This window comes from Ictidomys tridecemlineatus, chromosome X (genome assembly GCF_052094955.1).
Source record: "Ictidomys tridecemlineatus isolate mIctTri1 chromosome X, mIctTri1.hap1, whole genome shotgun sequence".
NCBI classification, from domain to species: domain Eukaryota; kingdom Metazoa; phylum Chordata; class Mammalia; order Rodentia; family Sciuridae; genus Ictidomys; species Ictidomys tridecemlineatus.
Genome location: NC_135493.1, coordinates 121,549,516 through 121,562,249, shown reverse-complemented (window position 1 = coordinate 121,562,249; position 12,734 = coordinate 121,549,516). Strand labels below are relative to the sequence as shown.

Sequence of the window (12,734 nt, the reverse complement as noted above, 5' to 3'; positions counted from 1 at the left end):
GCCTTTCAGATTGAGATAGCTGGTGCCAGTTTTAGAGCACATTGGAGGAGTGGTCCTTCAGGTTCTAAGGGGCTTCCGCGCCCGCCTCTGTACTCGACATTCTCTAGAGAAGATTCTCTTGGCTTCCTGACATCTGTGGAAACCTCTGGCCATCTTCACCTGGATCCCACCCTTACTGAACTCCACCCTTCTCAGAGATCTGGCCACAGCCTACCCTGCTCTGTCCTGCCCAGCACACCCAGCCTTCCAGGGCTCCCTCCCTCCCGTTTTCTCTGACACTAGTCTGACCCTTATGCCTTTCTTATTCAGAGCATTTTATTCAACTTTATTTCAAAAATAATGTATCTTCTTTTCTGTCTCATGAATTCGTCGGCCATTTTCCACCAGCCTGTGTCTTGGAAACCTCCCAGTCTGCCTGTCTCTTGCTCCTCCTTCCTTGGTAGTGTCCCCCTCCTTTCCTTAACATTGCATGCATGGGAGTGGTCTGCCTGACTCTTTCGGGCCCCACCTGGTCACCTGGTCTGTGTCTGTAGAACCAGCCATCCTGGGGAGATGAGCACGTGACCCCCTGGTCCCCCATGAGCTCTCAGATCGGGCGATGTACAATCTGATTTTCCTCTGCCTGCCCGTTTCTGTGGCTCTCAAGGCCAAAATCCCTCCGTGGTGTCTCAGCCACCCAACGCCAGGGTGTCTAGAGGTCGATGAAAGATCTCACTTGGCAGCAGTTTCCAGTCATTTAAGAAAATGCGACACTGTGCTTTAGAATGTAGATGAGGAGCTGTTTTTCATGACTGCGGGCAGTGATCATCTGGCACCTTGGCCGGCCATTTGGGGTGGGACTGCATGAAGGAGGAAGGTCACCTGGGAGCATCAGGACCGCTCGGCCTCGGCCATTGCTTCCACGGCTACAGTCCAGGGGGCAGGGGGCTGGGGAGGCGGTGTACATGGTTTCCTGTAGTTTCTGTGATTTCAAATAGTGCGTCGTCATCAGAAATCCGGTGGGCTGATAGGCCTCAATTCCTCCTCATTTCTGAGGTCATTCAAGTTCAGCACTCGGCAGACACAGCGTGGAGGCATGTTGCATTTCATGCAACTCAAATATCCGAATGAACTTCCTCCCATATTTTGAAGTGTGTTTAGAAATTTTTCATGGTTGATACAAACCAGAGAATCAAACAGCGATCGAAAAAAATGTGACTCAGAACCAAGCCATTTTTGTGGTGGGTTATATCATGGCTCCATCGTGGCTGTCCTTTGAACCCAGAAAGTCATCCCAAATAGCCCCAAGTGCTTCTTTTATTAAATCAAGTGGACAAATGCACCGGTAATCAAATGCTGAATGGCAGTACTCATTTCTAAATTGTGCTTAATGCTACCAAAGAGCTCCCCCTCCCACGTAAGTGGCTGGTTATTCACAGACTTTCCAGCAGCCCTTAGCACGGGGGTGGATTCTCAGCCTCAAGATTCTGCGCTGGGGGCCGGGGTCTCTTGGGAAAACCTTCTGTGTGCTATAGAGGACGTGGGGCTGCGTTCCTGCCTCCACCCACCTGAGGGCAGTGCGACACCTCTCCACCCCACCCCCTCCCTTCACCTGGTGGCTCCAGACGTGGAGAAATGTCCCCCAGGATGCAAAATGTCACGGGATCAAGTGGTTCTGGGCAGTGTCCTTAATGCCCAGATGTGGCTCGCTGCTTACGGATGTCACTGCTGCCACTCGGGATGAGCACTGCAGCTGGGTCTCCAGGACGGGCCGCCCCTGCACAGAGTCCCTGCAGCCCGCGCCCGCGGGTGCCCACTGCGCCCCGGACCCTGCGTCCTCCTGCGCGGGAGCTGACCAGCTTGCTTCCGCAGGATGGCACGGTGTTCGACGGCCGCCCCATAGAGTCCCTGTCCCTGATCGACGCCGTGATGCCCGACGTGGTGCAGACGCGGCAGCAGGCGTTCCGGGAGAAGCTCGCGCAGCAGCAGCAGGCCAACGCCGCCGCTGCAGCCGCTGCAGCCGCCGCCACGGCCACGGCCACGGCTGCAGCCACCGCCACCACCACCGCAGCCACCCCAGCCCCCGCAGCCGTTTCCCAGCAAAACCCACCAAAGAACGGAGAGGCCACCGTGAACGGGGAGGAGAACGGCGGTGCGCACACCATAAGTAAGTGTGGGGCAGCGGGCTCCCAGCACGTGGGGCCCCCTGCGCCAGGACCGCCTCGCGGGGCCTTGGGAGGTCGGCCTGCGCCTTTCTCATCCAGATTCATCTTGGCGGCAGGATCCTCAGTTGTAGGGGATCTTGCTCTTCTGAGAACCCAAGCCTATCCAGGCCACGTCCAGTATGAGTCCCGTCCAACAAGAGCAAAGGTGCTGGTTCCCGGAGGCCTTTGGTCCAGCTCGAGCCTCGCACTGTGCAGGCTTTAGGCCAAACAGTGAGATGAGAGTTGAGCTCACCGTGACTTCTCGGGCACCCCGCCCAGGCGTGGGGAGTCATCTTATTGGGTCTGCCCCTTGAGGTTAGTCGTGTTAGGCAATTGCTCAGGAATGTTGAGCAGATAAACCAGAGATGTTGTAAACTCCAGAGGCTCTGCTTGGGGGTCTGAGTTCACATGCATGTGCATGTTTGTGTGTATAGGTGCATATGTGGTGTGGCTGAGCGTGTGCCTGTGTATGTGTGTAGTGTGTGTGTGCTTCCTTAGTTAGAAACCGGTTTCCTTCATGCAGCTGGAGGGTGAAGGAGAATGTGACACTGGCGTCTGATCCCATAGTCCCATTGCAGCAGAGAGCTGCCTAATGGCCTCTGAGGCTTCAACCCATGGCCATGCCCTGTGGCTATTTACCATCCACAGGTTACAGTCAGGTGGCACAAAGGCCATCGCCCAACACAAGATAAAGACCCCCCAGTCGCATCCTACATGATCACTGTTCATAAGGCCCCAAATTGCGGAACAGAGACGAATGAGAAAATATCTGGCTTGTACAGAAGAGTCGCTGTCACTGCAGTGGGGGGAGGACCCTCAAGTTTTCAGGAGCAGGAACCACAGATGTAGTTGTTTTTGTCATCTTATGTCACCGAAAAGCATTTATAGTTAGTAAACTTTGAGAAATCGTCGTTTTCCAAGGAAGAAATTTTGCAAGTGTTTAAACTGCACCCATTTCTTTTAAATCTTTAGAAACTATAAAGTGGTATCCGTGTTATTCCCAAGCCTGGAAGGCATGGGTATGTCTGTCTGTCCCCCGAGTCCCGTGCCCTCCCTGGCATCCACAGCCAGCTCTTGTCTCGCAGTAAGGCAGCCCCTCCACTCCACCCCTGCAGTGGACACTGTGGGCCGATCTGAAGTTAGACTTGACTCTGACCCCCAAAATTCTCTGTCCTGCAGTTTGAGAGAGAAACGGCCACTTTCTGACACGGTTCTCTTGCGGGGCTCTGTTACTATAATGAAATACCTGTGGTGAGCAGCTCATAAAGTGGAAGGGTTTATTTTGGCTCACAGTGCTGGTGGTTCCAGTTCAAGATCGGGCAGCTCCGTTGCTTTAGGCCTCTGGCCAGGGCAGGAGCATGTGGCAAAGCAAACCACTTATATCGCCAGCCAGGAGGCAGAGGAACAGGGACAGGGGGGGCCCGCCAGTTCTTTCAGGGTGACATCTCCAGTGACCTAACTTTGGTACCACAAGTCTGGTTCTCCCCCGCCTCCATAGTGCCACAAGCCTTCAGCAAATGGGCCTCTCGGGGACTTTTAGCAGCAGCATTAGCCTGGCTTATTTTCACCATCAAGATGACTGACCACTGCGTCTGAAGTTATTTAAAACTAGGCCAGAGAGGAGGCAGGCCCCTGTCCTGGGACCCATGGTGAGAGCCTGGTGTGTGGAGACAGTGTCCAGCTACAAGATGCTCTGCTGACCACCTGCCCCAAGGTGTGCTGCTGACTGGTTGGTCTGCCACCCCTGGCCTGCACCTCTGGAGGCTGGCTGCCCACTGTGGGCCCAGGAGCAGGCGCTCTGTGCTCTGTATAGGCCAGGTCTGCACATAGTCACCCTGGCTGGCCGCTCTGGGTCTGGCTCATTGTGCAGATCGGAATTCCACAACATCGCCACCTCGGTCCACTTCCCAGACCCCACACCTCACCCACAATCCCCACACCAGGCTGCTGAGGTGGGGGCTTTCCAAGGGCGTGTTTTCCCAAGTGCAAAGCCGGGCTTCCGCGCCTCCCGGGAGCTTCAAGTCCCCCCGCCTTGCATGGCTGCCGAGGCTGCCAGCGCTCCTGTTGCCATCAAGAGTGGGGACTGGGGAAATGCTCTCCAAAGGTGGAAAACGTTTTCCTCGTCTGCTGAAGCATAAAAGAAGTGTCGGCGCTTAACAGCGCTGTGTTGCTCCAGCAGGACTTGAGAACTTTGTATGAGGGGTCTCGGTCTGCGCAGGCCGGGCATTCTCTTCTTTTTACATGTTGAAATAGAAGCAGTACACTCTTAGTTTAACCTAACACTGAAGAGGAAAGGAATCCTCTTATTTCTGGGGTTTTCCAAATACCTTTACAAAAAGGTGCTCAGTTCTTGACCCCATTGTACAGCCAGCTGTAACTATTGCTGGTTGGTTTTTGATCACACTGCTCTGTTGTTGTCTTGTAACCATCTTTTTGAAGTCCCTATGTATAAATATAATCACCTCATAAGGTACTGTAGGTTAGGACCTAAACATGTAAATTCTTAGGGGAATTCAGCTTGAAAGGGTAGCCACAGGCAGTGCACAAACATGAATGTGATTGTTCTGGTCACACTTTGTTTATAAAAATTGGTGGCAGTGGCTTAGATTTGGCCCATGGGCCATGGTTGAGGGCTTCAGTTATAAATAGCTGTCTTTATCCTTTGTTCAAATTTGAAGACTGTTTTCTGTTGCTATTACAAAATACCTGAGGCTGAATGCTTTATTGAAGAAAAGACATGTATTCAGCTCATAGTATTAGAAGCTAACTGTCCAAACAATGTGGTACCAACACATCACGGTGGATGGTGTGGTGGGATGCACATGTGAGGGGGAGAGATCACATGGCCGGACAGAGGTGCTTTCTTAAAGTTTCCTCCATTGCTTATCTCCCCACCTGGGCACTAAGCTTCTAGCACATGAACCACAGCACCATCAAACTAGAAAGAAACGTGAAATACTTTTTAAGCCATGTAAAAGCCACAAGTTAGTGATAATCCTCAGATTGGTACTGCCTTAATATGTAAAAGCAAAGTGTTTCTGAGAACACACCTCTTTTGTATCTTGCTAAGCCGCGTGTCTTTCTGTGCTTCTTGGCAGATAACCATTCGAAACCAATGGAAATAGATGGGGATGTTGAAATTCCACCCAACAAAGCCACAGTCCTTCGGGGCCATGAGTCTGAGGTGTTCATTTGTGCCTGGAATCCGGTCAGCGATCTCCTAGCTTCTGGGTAAGGCTTTCAGGATGAGGGTGCTCCGGGACAGAGGTCCCAGGTCATTGCTCATCTCCAGTGTCCTGCCTTAGGGTTGGAACATCTTCCTGCTGTGTGCAGACCAAGCAATGGGCCTCTCTGGGCCCCGCCTCTGTGTGGGTCTTGTTCTGTGGAGTAGCCATCATGCCAGACCCTTTTTACCTGTGGGGTGGGAAGCCGTACAAAGACATCTAAAACCAGTGCATGCAGAGATGGTGAGGAGGGAAGCCGAGAGGGGTACGAAGAACTGCACGCAGAAGACCACCTGCCGTGTGTGGCTGACCCGGCCAGAGAGTGGGTCCCGTGAGCCTCCCTCCCGTCCAGCCACGGGCCCAACACTCCTGTGTTTTGGTTTTGTCCTGCAGATCCGGAGACTCGACGGCCAGGATATGGAACCTCAATGAGAACAGCAACGGGGGCTCCACACAGTTGGTGCTGAGGCACTGTATTCGGGAAGGGGGACACGACGTCCCAAGCAACAAGGATGTGACCTCGCTGGACTGGAACGTAAGCGTCGTCCGCCAGCCGCGGGGCAGCCTGTGCACACAGGCGGGCAGTCTCTTGGGGGTCCCCTGGGTGCTAGCCTAGGGTCCTCCCTTCCCAGAGCTGGTGAAGAGGCTGCGTGGGGCCAGCAGCGAGCTGGGTGGGCCAGGAGCCCTGTGGTGGGAAGGCAGGCCTAGGGGCCCGGGGACGTCCCCTGGGGAGATGCCAAGTGTTCTTGTGGATCTCTTTCTGCCCCCAGAGCGATGGGACACTATTGGCTACAGGTTCCTATGACGGCTTTGCAAGAATATGGACGGAAGATGGTGAGTCCTGCGTCCCTCGCGACAGGGCCAGCGGAAGGTGCTTCCCGGTGTGACCATGGGGACCTTACGTCATCGTGTTCGTCTTTCCTACCCGACAGGTAACCTGGCCAGCACCTTAGGGCAGCACAAAGGCCCCATCTTTGCCTTGAAGTGGAACAAAAAGGGGAACTATATTCTGAGTGCTGGTGTGGACAAAGTGAGTACCAACCCCAAGCCCTCCATCCCTTCCACCTGGAAATGCAGACTTGCTCTCTTTGGTACCAGGAATTGAACTTGAGGACTTGCCCACCGAGCCCCATCTCCGGCCCTATTTTGTGTTTAGAGACAGGGTCCCACTGAGTTGCTCAGCACCTCACTTTTGCTGAGGCTGGTTTGAACTTGAGATCCTCCTGCCTCAGCCTCCTGAGCCACTGGAATTATCGGCATGCGCCACCGCACCCAGCAACGATGCACACTTATTTTTAATCTTGTGGCTTTTGAGTTCTTGGGCTTATTGAAGGACTTAGAGGTGCCGATTGTTTTTGTGGGTTTGATCTGACTGTTAATTCCTAACACGTCTGCTCCCGGGGCCTTTGGCTAACAGCTTTTCCCCTCTGGGCCGTCCAGTGATCGACAGGGTAACCCGAGACCCAGCACGAGCGTGTGGGGGGACCCCCCATGGCTCCTGGAGCCAGTTTGGAATTCAGTACTGTGTCCCTGAGGCAGCACTGTGACGGGGAGGTGACGGCATTAGATCCAGGTGCCTAGGAGCCATCTCTGAGGGAAAAGAGCATAGGACACAGGCTTCCTGGCTGCCAAAGTCTGATGCATTGTATAAATCATGGCTTTGGAAAAGAAATACCAAAAACGGGCGTTGGGTGGGTGGGGAATCTATCCACTGGTGTTTTACACACGCGTAGAGGCCTTTCTTGAATTCTGTAGCCATTTGGTCTCCCACAGGCTTGGATTTCTGTAATGATTGCAGGATAATTTGGAAGCTTTGCTATGTTACTCTGTGTTCATTCCAGTTCTAAAACTGCATATAAAATACCAGACGCAGGACTTAGCATCTTCCATCCATATTCTTGCAAAGCCATCATAGGAACCTGTAGCCAATATAATAGTCGACCTCCACACATGACCACATTCTTGGAGACATGGTATCTGGGCTGGGCAAACTGCAGTCAACACCCCAATCGGGCCCTGTGGCTGTTCTATAAATAGTTTTATGGGTACACAACCACACCCGTTTGTTAGAGGTGGTCAAGTGATTTGCACACAGAACGCTTGGTTCCACTGGGAATTGCTGGCCAGATTATTAAAGTAATTCATGGAAATGACAACCATTTATCTGACGTGTTACACTACATGTGTTAGCCCACCCAGGGCTCCCGAGATAGGAGGCAGACACTAGTGCTGTCCTCCCCCTTGTACAGAGCAGGAGCTGGCCAGAGAGGTTCATGAATTATCCTAGGTATGCACAGCTGCTGTGGGGTCTAGGGGACATGGGAACCCAGGCCCTGGATCACCAGTAACTACTGCCCTTTGACTTTCTTAGAATTCCAAATATTTGTGATGAACTACACAGTCATTGGAAATGCATAGTTGGAATTAGTTTAGTCTTTGGGTCCGTAATCTGTCATGATGACCTAGTTAACCGTGGCAGGAATAAGGATATCGGTGCTCTTGGCAATAAAACCCACCGAGGGGGGTGGTATTACTGGTATTAATGATCTTCAGTTTGTGCTTAACAGAAAGTAGTTAAATTATATTTCAGAAATTTTGAAAAACTTACGATGTTTTTTTACTTAAAAATCCTTGTATAGGTGATGTTTTCTTTTGTCCAATATATATTAAACGTAAGTATTAACAATCCAGTTATGATATCTCATGTGAAACTGTATCCTAGAATGATGAAAGAGTTTATATATTCTGTGCAGTGCCAGATTTGATTGTACATGGATAAATCAAAGGGAATTATACCACAACACACAGACAAATACACAAATATTAACACAGTGGGACACGCTCATGATCCCAGCGGCTTGGTCTGCCAAGACAGGAGGATTTTAAATTTGAAGCCAGCCTCGGCAAGATGAACCTGCCTCAAAATAAAAAAGGGGGGCGGGGTGTATGGTGCAGTGGTTAAGTGCCCCTCGGTTCACTTCTCAGTACAAAAAAAGGTACACACACACACAAGTTGGTCAAGCTGACCCCAAACCAAGGAGTACAAGTTACAAAGAAGCTTACTGTTGCCGGGCGCGCTGGCACACACCTACAGTCTAGGGGCTCAGGAGGAACGCGAGTTTAAAGCCAGCCTCAGCAACTTAGGATCTCACTGGGTTACTCAGGGCCTCACTGTCTCTACATAAAATATTAAAAAGGGCTGGGGATTGTGGCTCAGACCTCTGGGTTCAATCCCTCCTGGTGCCAATGAAATAAAATAAAAAGAAACTGAGTGTTCTGAGATTTCCCTTTACAGTGCACACAAGATACAACTAGTTCTCAAAGCTAAGTCTTTAAATAAAGTTTCAAATTAAGTTGAAAATTGCTGGGCTGGGGATGTGGCTCAAGCGGTAGCGCGCTCGCCTGGCATGCGTGCGTCCCGGGTTCAATCCTCAGCACCACATACAAAGATGTTGTGTAAAACACCCACAGTGTCAGGCTTAGGATGGGAAAACAGAATGCTGGATATCTCATTAGTGTTTTTTTTTTTTTCCTGATCACATATTAAAACATTTCACTAATTTCTTTTGGTAATGTTACTGGTGAGTCACGATAACCTTGCGACTCGCCTTCTCTATCGGACACTGCTGATTTAGAGGGACCATGGCTGGTTATGCTTTCTCACCCGGTCCCTTTTCCTAGAGAAATGGTTGGGAGGAGGCTGGTCACTGACTCTTTTCTTTGTTTGCGGAGCACAGACAACCATCATCTGGGACGCCCACACGGGAGAAGCCAAGCAGCAGTTCCCCTTCCACTCGGGTAGGTTTGCTGGTTCCTGATGCTGGGGGGATGCAGAGGCTGCCCCAGGAATTCGTGATGTTGTAAACAAGAGCAGGAACGGGCCTGTCCACACCAGAGGCAGCCGGACTCTCCTCCCAAGCAGTGCACGTAGGATGAGGTGCCGCCTTGATACACGGGTGACGGCTGCCCGCGAGCCTCCAGCAGACTCTCCCTCTTGTTTCCTCCACGTGCCCGGCTTCAAGTTGGGCCTCTGCTTTGTAGCACGAAACTTCCAAGTGTTCAGGGAAGCAGGTGGGCGGGGCCTGCTCCAGGTGCCCTTGCAGAGTGCCCCTGCCCCACCCCCTCTGCAGGGGCATCCTGGGGCCCCTGGTGGCTCCATGGTGGGCCCTCCTGACCACCAAGCACACCTGCCCACCTCCCTGCCCACACCACTCCATGGAGGTGGGCTCTCTTCCCCCTGGCAGGGAGCCGTCCCCCAGGGGGGTGGAGGACAGGACTGCCTGGCTTGAAGTAAGAAGACGGTGACCCAAGTGGCCTCCAGCAGGCCAGGCTCTCAGAGTGGAGAATGTCTGTTGGTGCCGCCTTGGGCATCTCTCTCTGGAATAAGCTCACCTCTTCTTACAATTGCTTCTCTTCTATAAGCGACCTTTCAAAATGTCACCAAAGCACACATTGGTCCCTAAGTGAAGCTGAGCTAATCTGAAGTCCTTTTTTAAAAAAAAAAAAAAAACCTTCATTCCTTCCTTTCTTTCCACCAAAACTAATTTCCGCTGGAAATACAACATAGTGAAGCTCTAGAACTCTCTACAATGGAATAAAAAATAAAGCCAGGTGCTGTGGGCCACGCCTGGACTCCCAGCCCCTTAGCAAGACCCTGTCTCACAATAAAAAGGCTGGGATGGAGCTCAGTGGTGGAGCATCCCAGGTTCCATCCCAGGTATTGTTTGGGGGGGGGGGGCCACCTAGTGACTTCTGGTGACCCCCTGGAAGAAGTGAGAACTTGGGGATTGATGCACGAGACCCTGTCTGTGGGTTCTGTGTGACAGGCCCAGCTCACCTCCCTGAAGTCCCCTTGGGTAAGGAGCTGTGAACACGGTCCTAGCGGTCATCTTACTGACAGGCCTTGTGACCCCTCTAGAAGGCAGAAGGGCTGGGAATGTGGCTGAGTGGCAGTGACTGCCTAGCCTGTGCAGGGCCCTGGGTTCCATCCCCAGCACCGTGTACCAAAAAAAGGAGAAACGGCAAAACTGTCAAGGCCAAGCCTTTTTTTTTTTTTTGGTAGCAGGGTCTGAACAGAAGCACTGGACTGCTGAGCCCCATCCCCAGCCCTTTTTATATTTAGAGACGGGGTCTCACTTAATTGCTGAGAGCCTCACTAACTTACTGAGGCTGGCTTTGAACTCGTGATCCTCCTGCCTCAGCCTCCCGAGCTGCTGGGATGACAGGCGTGCACCACCACACCCGGCTTGCTAAGGCCCCTCAGTAGTAGAGAAGATCCCATGAGGAGCTACCTAGTCCTTTGCTGCTCCTCCCGTGGCCATTTTTCCCCCACTTCTCCATCCCTGTCACTGGTGTGTGAAGGACTCTTAGGAGGTACCCCGGTGGGCTGGTACCTCCACTGGAGGCAGGAACCTAGGAGGCCAGCAGCCACCTGGAGTGCGGAGTGACCACTTGAGCCAGGGGTACCCAAAGGGAGGCGGGGAGAGAGCCATACCCAGGCCTCTCTCCAAGGACTTGGGAGAATTAAAGCCACACTGCCTTGGAAACGGGATGGTGCTGACGACCGTGCTGTACCATCCACATCTCCTCCCGGCTTGGCCAGTCACTCGGTGCCTCCCCTCGTTCGTGCTCACCCGAGGCCCTGCACTAACGTGCACAGTTGCATCTGAGACCCGGGCCGTGGCAGTCGGGGGCAGAACAGGGTTCAGAGCCTGCTGGCTGGGATGTTGGCAGCCTGGTTCCTGCCTGGACTTCCTGTGCCTCCCGGGCGGAGGCGAGGAGGAAGTACCGTGAAGACGGTCGCCATCCTCTAAGCCCTCAGCAGAGCAGAGCAGAGCTGCTGCCGGAGCCACTTTCATGTGCGAGGGACCCAGGAGTGAAGGAGGGTGCTCTTCACAAGTCCTCGTCCATGTCCCAAGGGACTGCTGTTGGCTCCAGTTAAGCGCCAGTCAAGCCAGGTGCAGTGTCCACACCTGTAGTCCCAACGGCTTGGGAGGCTGAGGCAGGAGGCCCAAGCTCATGGCCAGCCTCGGCAGCTTGATGAGCCCCTAGGCCCCTTCGCAAGACCGTCACAGAATAAAAACTAAAAAGGGCTGAGGATGTGGGTCGGCAGTTAAGTGCCTCTGGGTTCAATCCCCAGTACCCTCCTGCCCCCCGACCCCCCCCAAAAAACCAATCAGTGGCGTGATCAATGCATCGCACACTTTTCTAATTGAAGCACTTTGAACAAAGGACAGGATAGCAGGCTTTCTCCTGTCCTTTATCTCCTCCCTGTGTGAACACAAATCAGTGTAGCCCCACACAGTCGCCCTGCTGGAAGCCAGCAAGTTGGAGGCCCAGGAGATGCAGTTTCCATAGCAAGTACCCTTCCACTCATGCCCGGGACGCTGCCTGCCCCGGGCACAGCCAGGGTCTTGGGACTTTTCCAGAGGAACCTTGTCCCTGCAAATTGAGAACGACTTTAAGGTCCTTGCAGGAAAGACACTGTTCACACTGGGAATGGTTTTGTGAAGTCGCTGCTGTGCTTTTGGCTCTTCCAACCTGCCCTAGCCACGTGCACAGCTAATACCCACATCCCGTCTCTTCCCTCCCGCAGCCCCCGCTCTGGACGTGGACTGGCAGAACAACACTACCTTTGCCTCCTGTAGCACGGACATGTGCATCCACGTGTGCAGGCTCGGCTGCGACCGCCCAGTCAAAACCTTCCAAGGGCACACAGTAAGTGGGGGTTCCTGAAGTCAGCCTCACTCACCAGGATGCCAAGTGGGAGTGTTGCCTCTCACCTAGAAGGAGGCGATGTCACGGCAGACCAGTGGGTCTAGAACCCCTTGCACTGGAGCTGTGGTCACTACAACCCAGTTGTGGGTAGGGAAGGATGAAAACTGCCTCACGTGACCCGATGTCAGATTTTGCAATGAAGGCCGTTAAGTCGATAGGAGAGTATGTAAAGGCATAAAGAAAAAGATGCTCATAATAAATGAATAGACAGGAAGTGTTCACTGAGAATGGAGAACCGTGTTTTTGCGGGAGCAGAGGTACGAAGAATAGTTTCTCTGGATTAGGCCAAGAGGAGTGAAGAGTGGAGGGGCGTGTGAGTAGGAAGGAGTAGAACCAGATGTTGTTATCCTGTGTGCACATGAGTGCGCGGCTAGTGATTGCACATCATAGTACAACCAGAAGGAGAAGTTATACTCCATTTGTGTATCGTGTGTCAACGTGCACTCTACTGTCATGTGTAACTAATTAGAACAAACTAAAAAATAAATGAGAACCAGGCTCAGTGATACACATCCCAGCAACTTGGGAGGCTAAGGCAAGAGGAGAATTG

General features: G+C 52.6%; 1 protein-coding gene across 4 annotated transcripts in view; it reads left to right on the top strand.

The window, feature by feature from the left end:
• Positions 1 to 12,734, top strand: part of Tbl1x (transducin beta like 1 X-linked) — a 130,891-nt gene that overhangs the window by 102,529 nt on the left and 15,628 nt on the right. For all 4 annotated transcript variants that reach the window (XM_078035147.1, XM_078035148.1, XM_078035149.1 and 1 more), the window contains 7 exons: positions 1,852 to 2,146; positions 5,282 to 5,414; positions 5,801 to 5,942; positions 6,178 to 6,241; positions 6,340 to 6,437; positions 9,145 to 9,205; positions 12,003 to 12,124. In XM_078035147.1, coding sequence (XP_077891273.1) covers positions 1,852 to 2,146; positions 5,282 to 5,414; positions 5,801 to 5,942; positions 6,178 to 6,241; positions 6,340 to 6,437; positions 9,145 to 9,205; positions 12,003 to 12,124 — 915 coding nt within the window. The remainder of the gene's footprint in view (positions 1 to 1,851; positions 2,147 to 5,281; positions 5,415 to 5,800; positions 5,943 to 6,177; positions 6,242 to 6,339; positions 6,438 to 9,144; positions 9,206 to 12,002; positions 12,125 to 12,734) is intronic.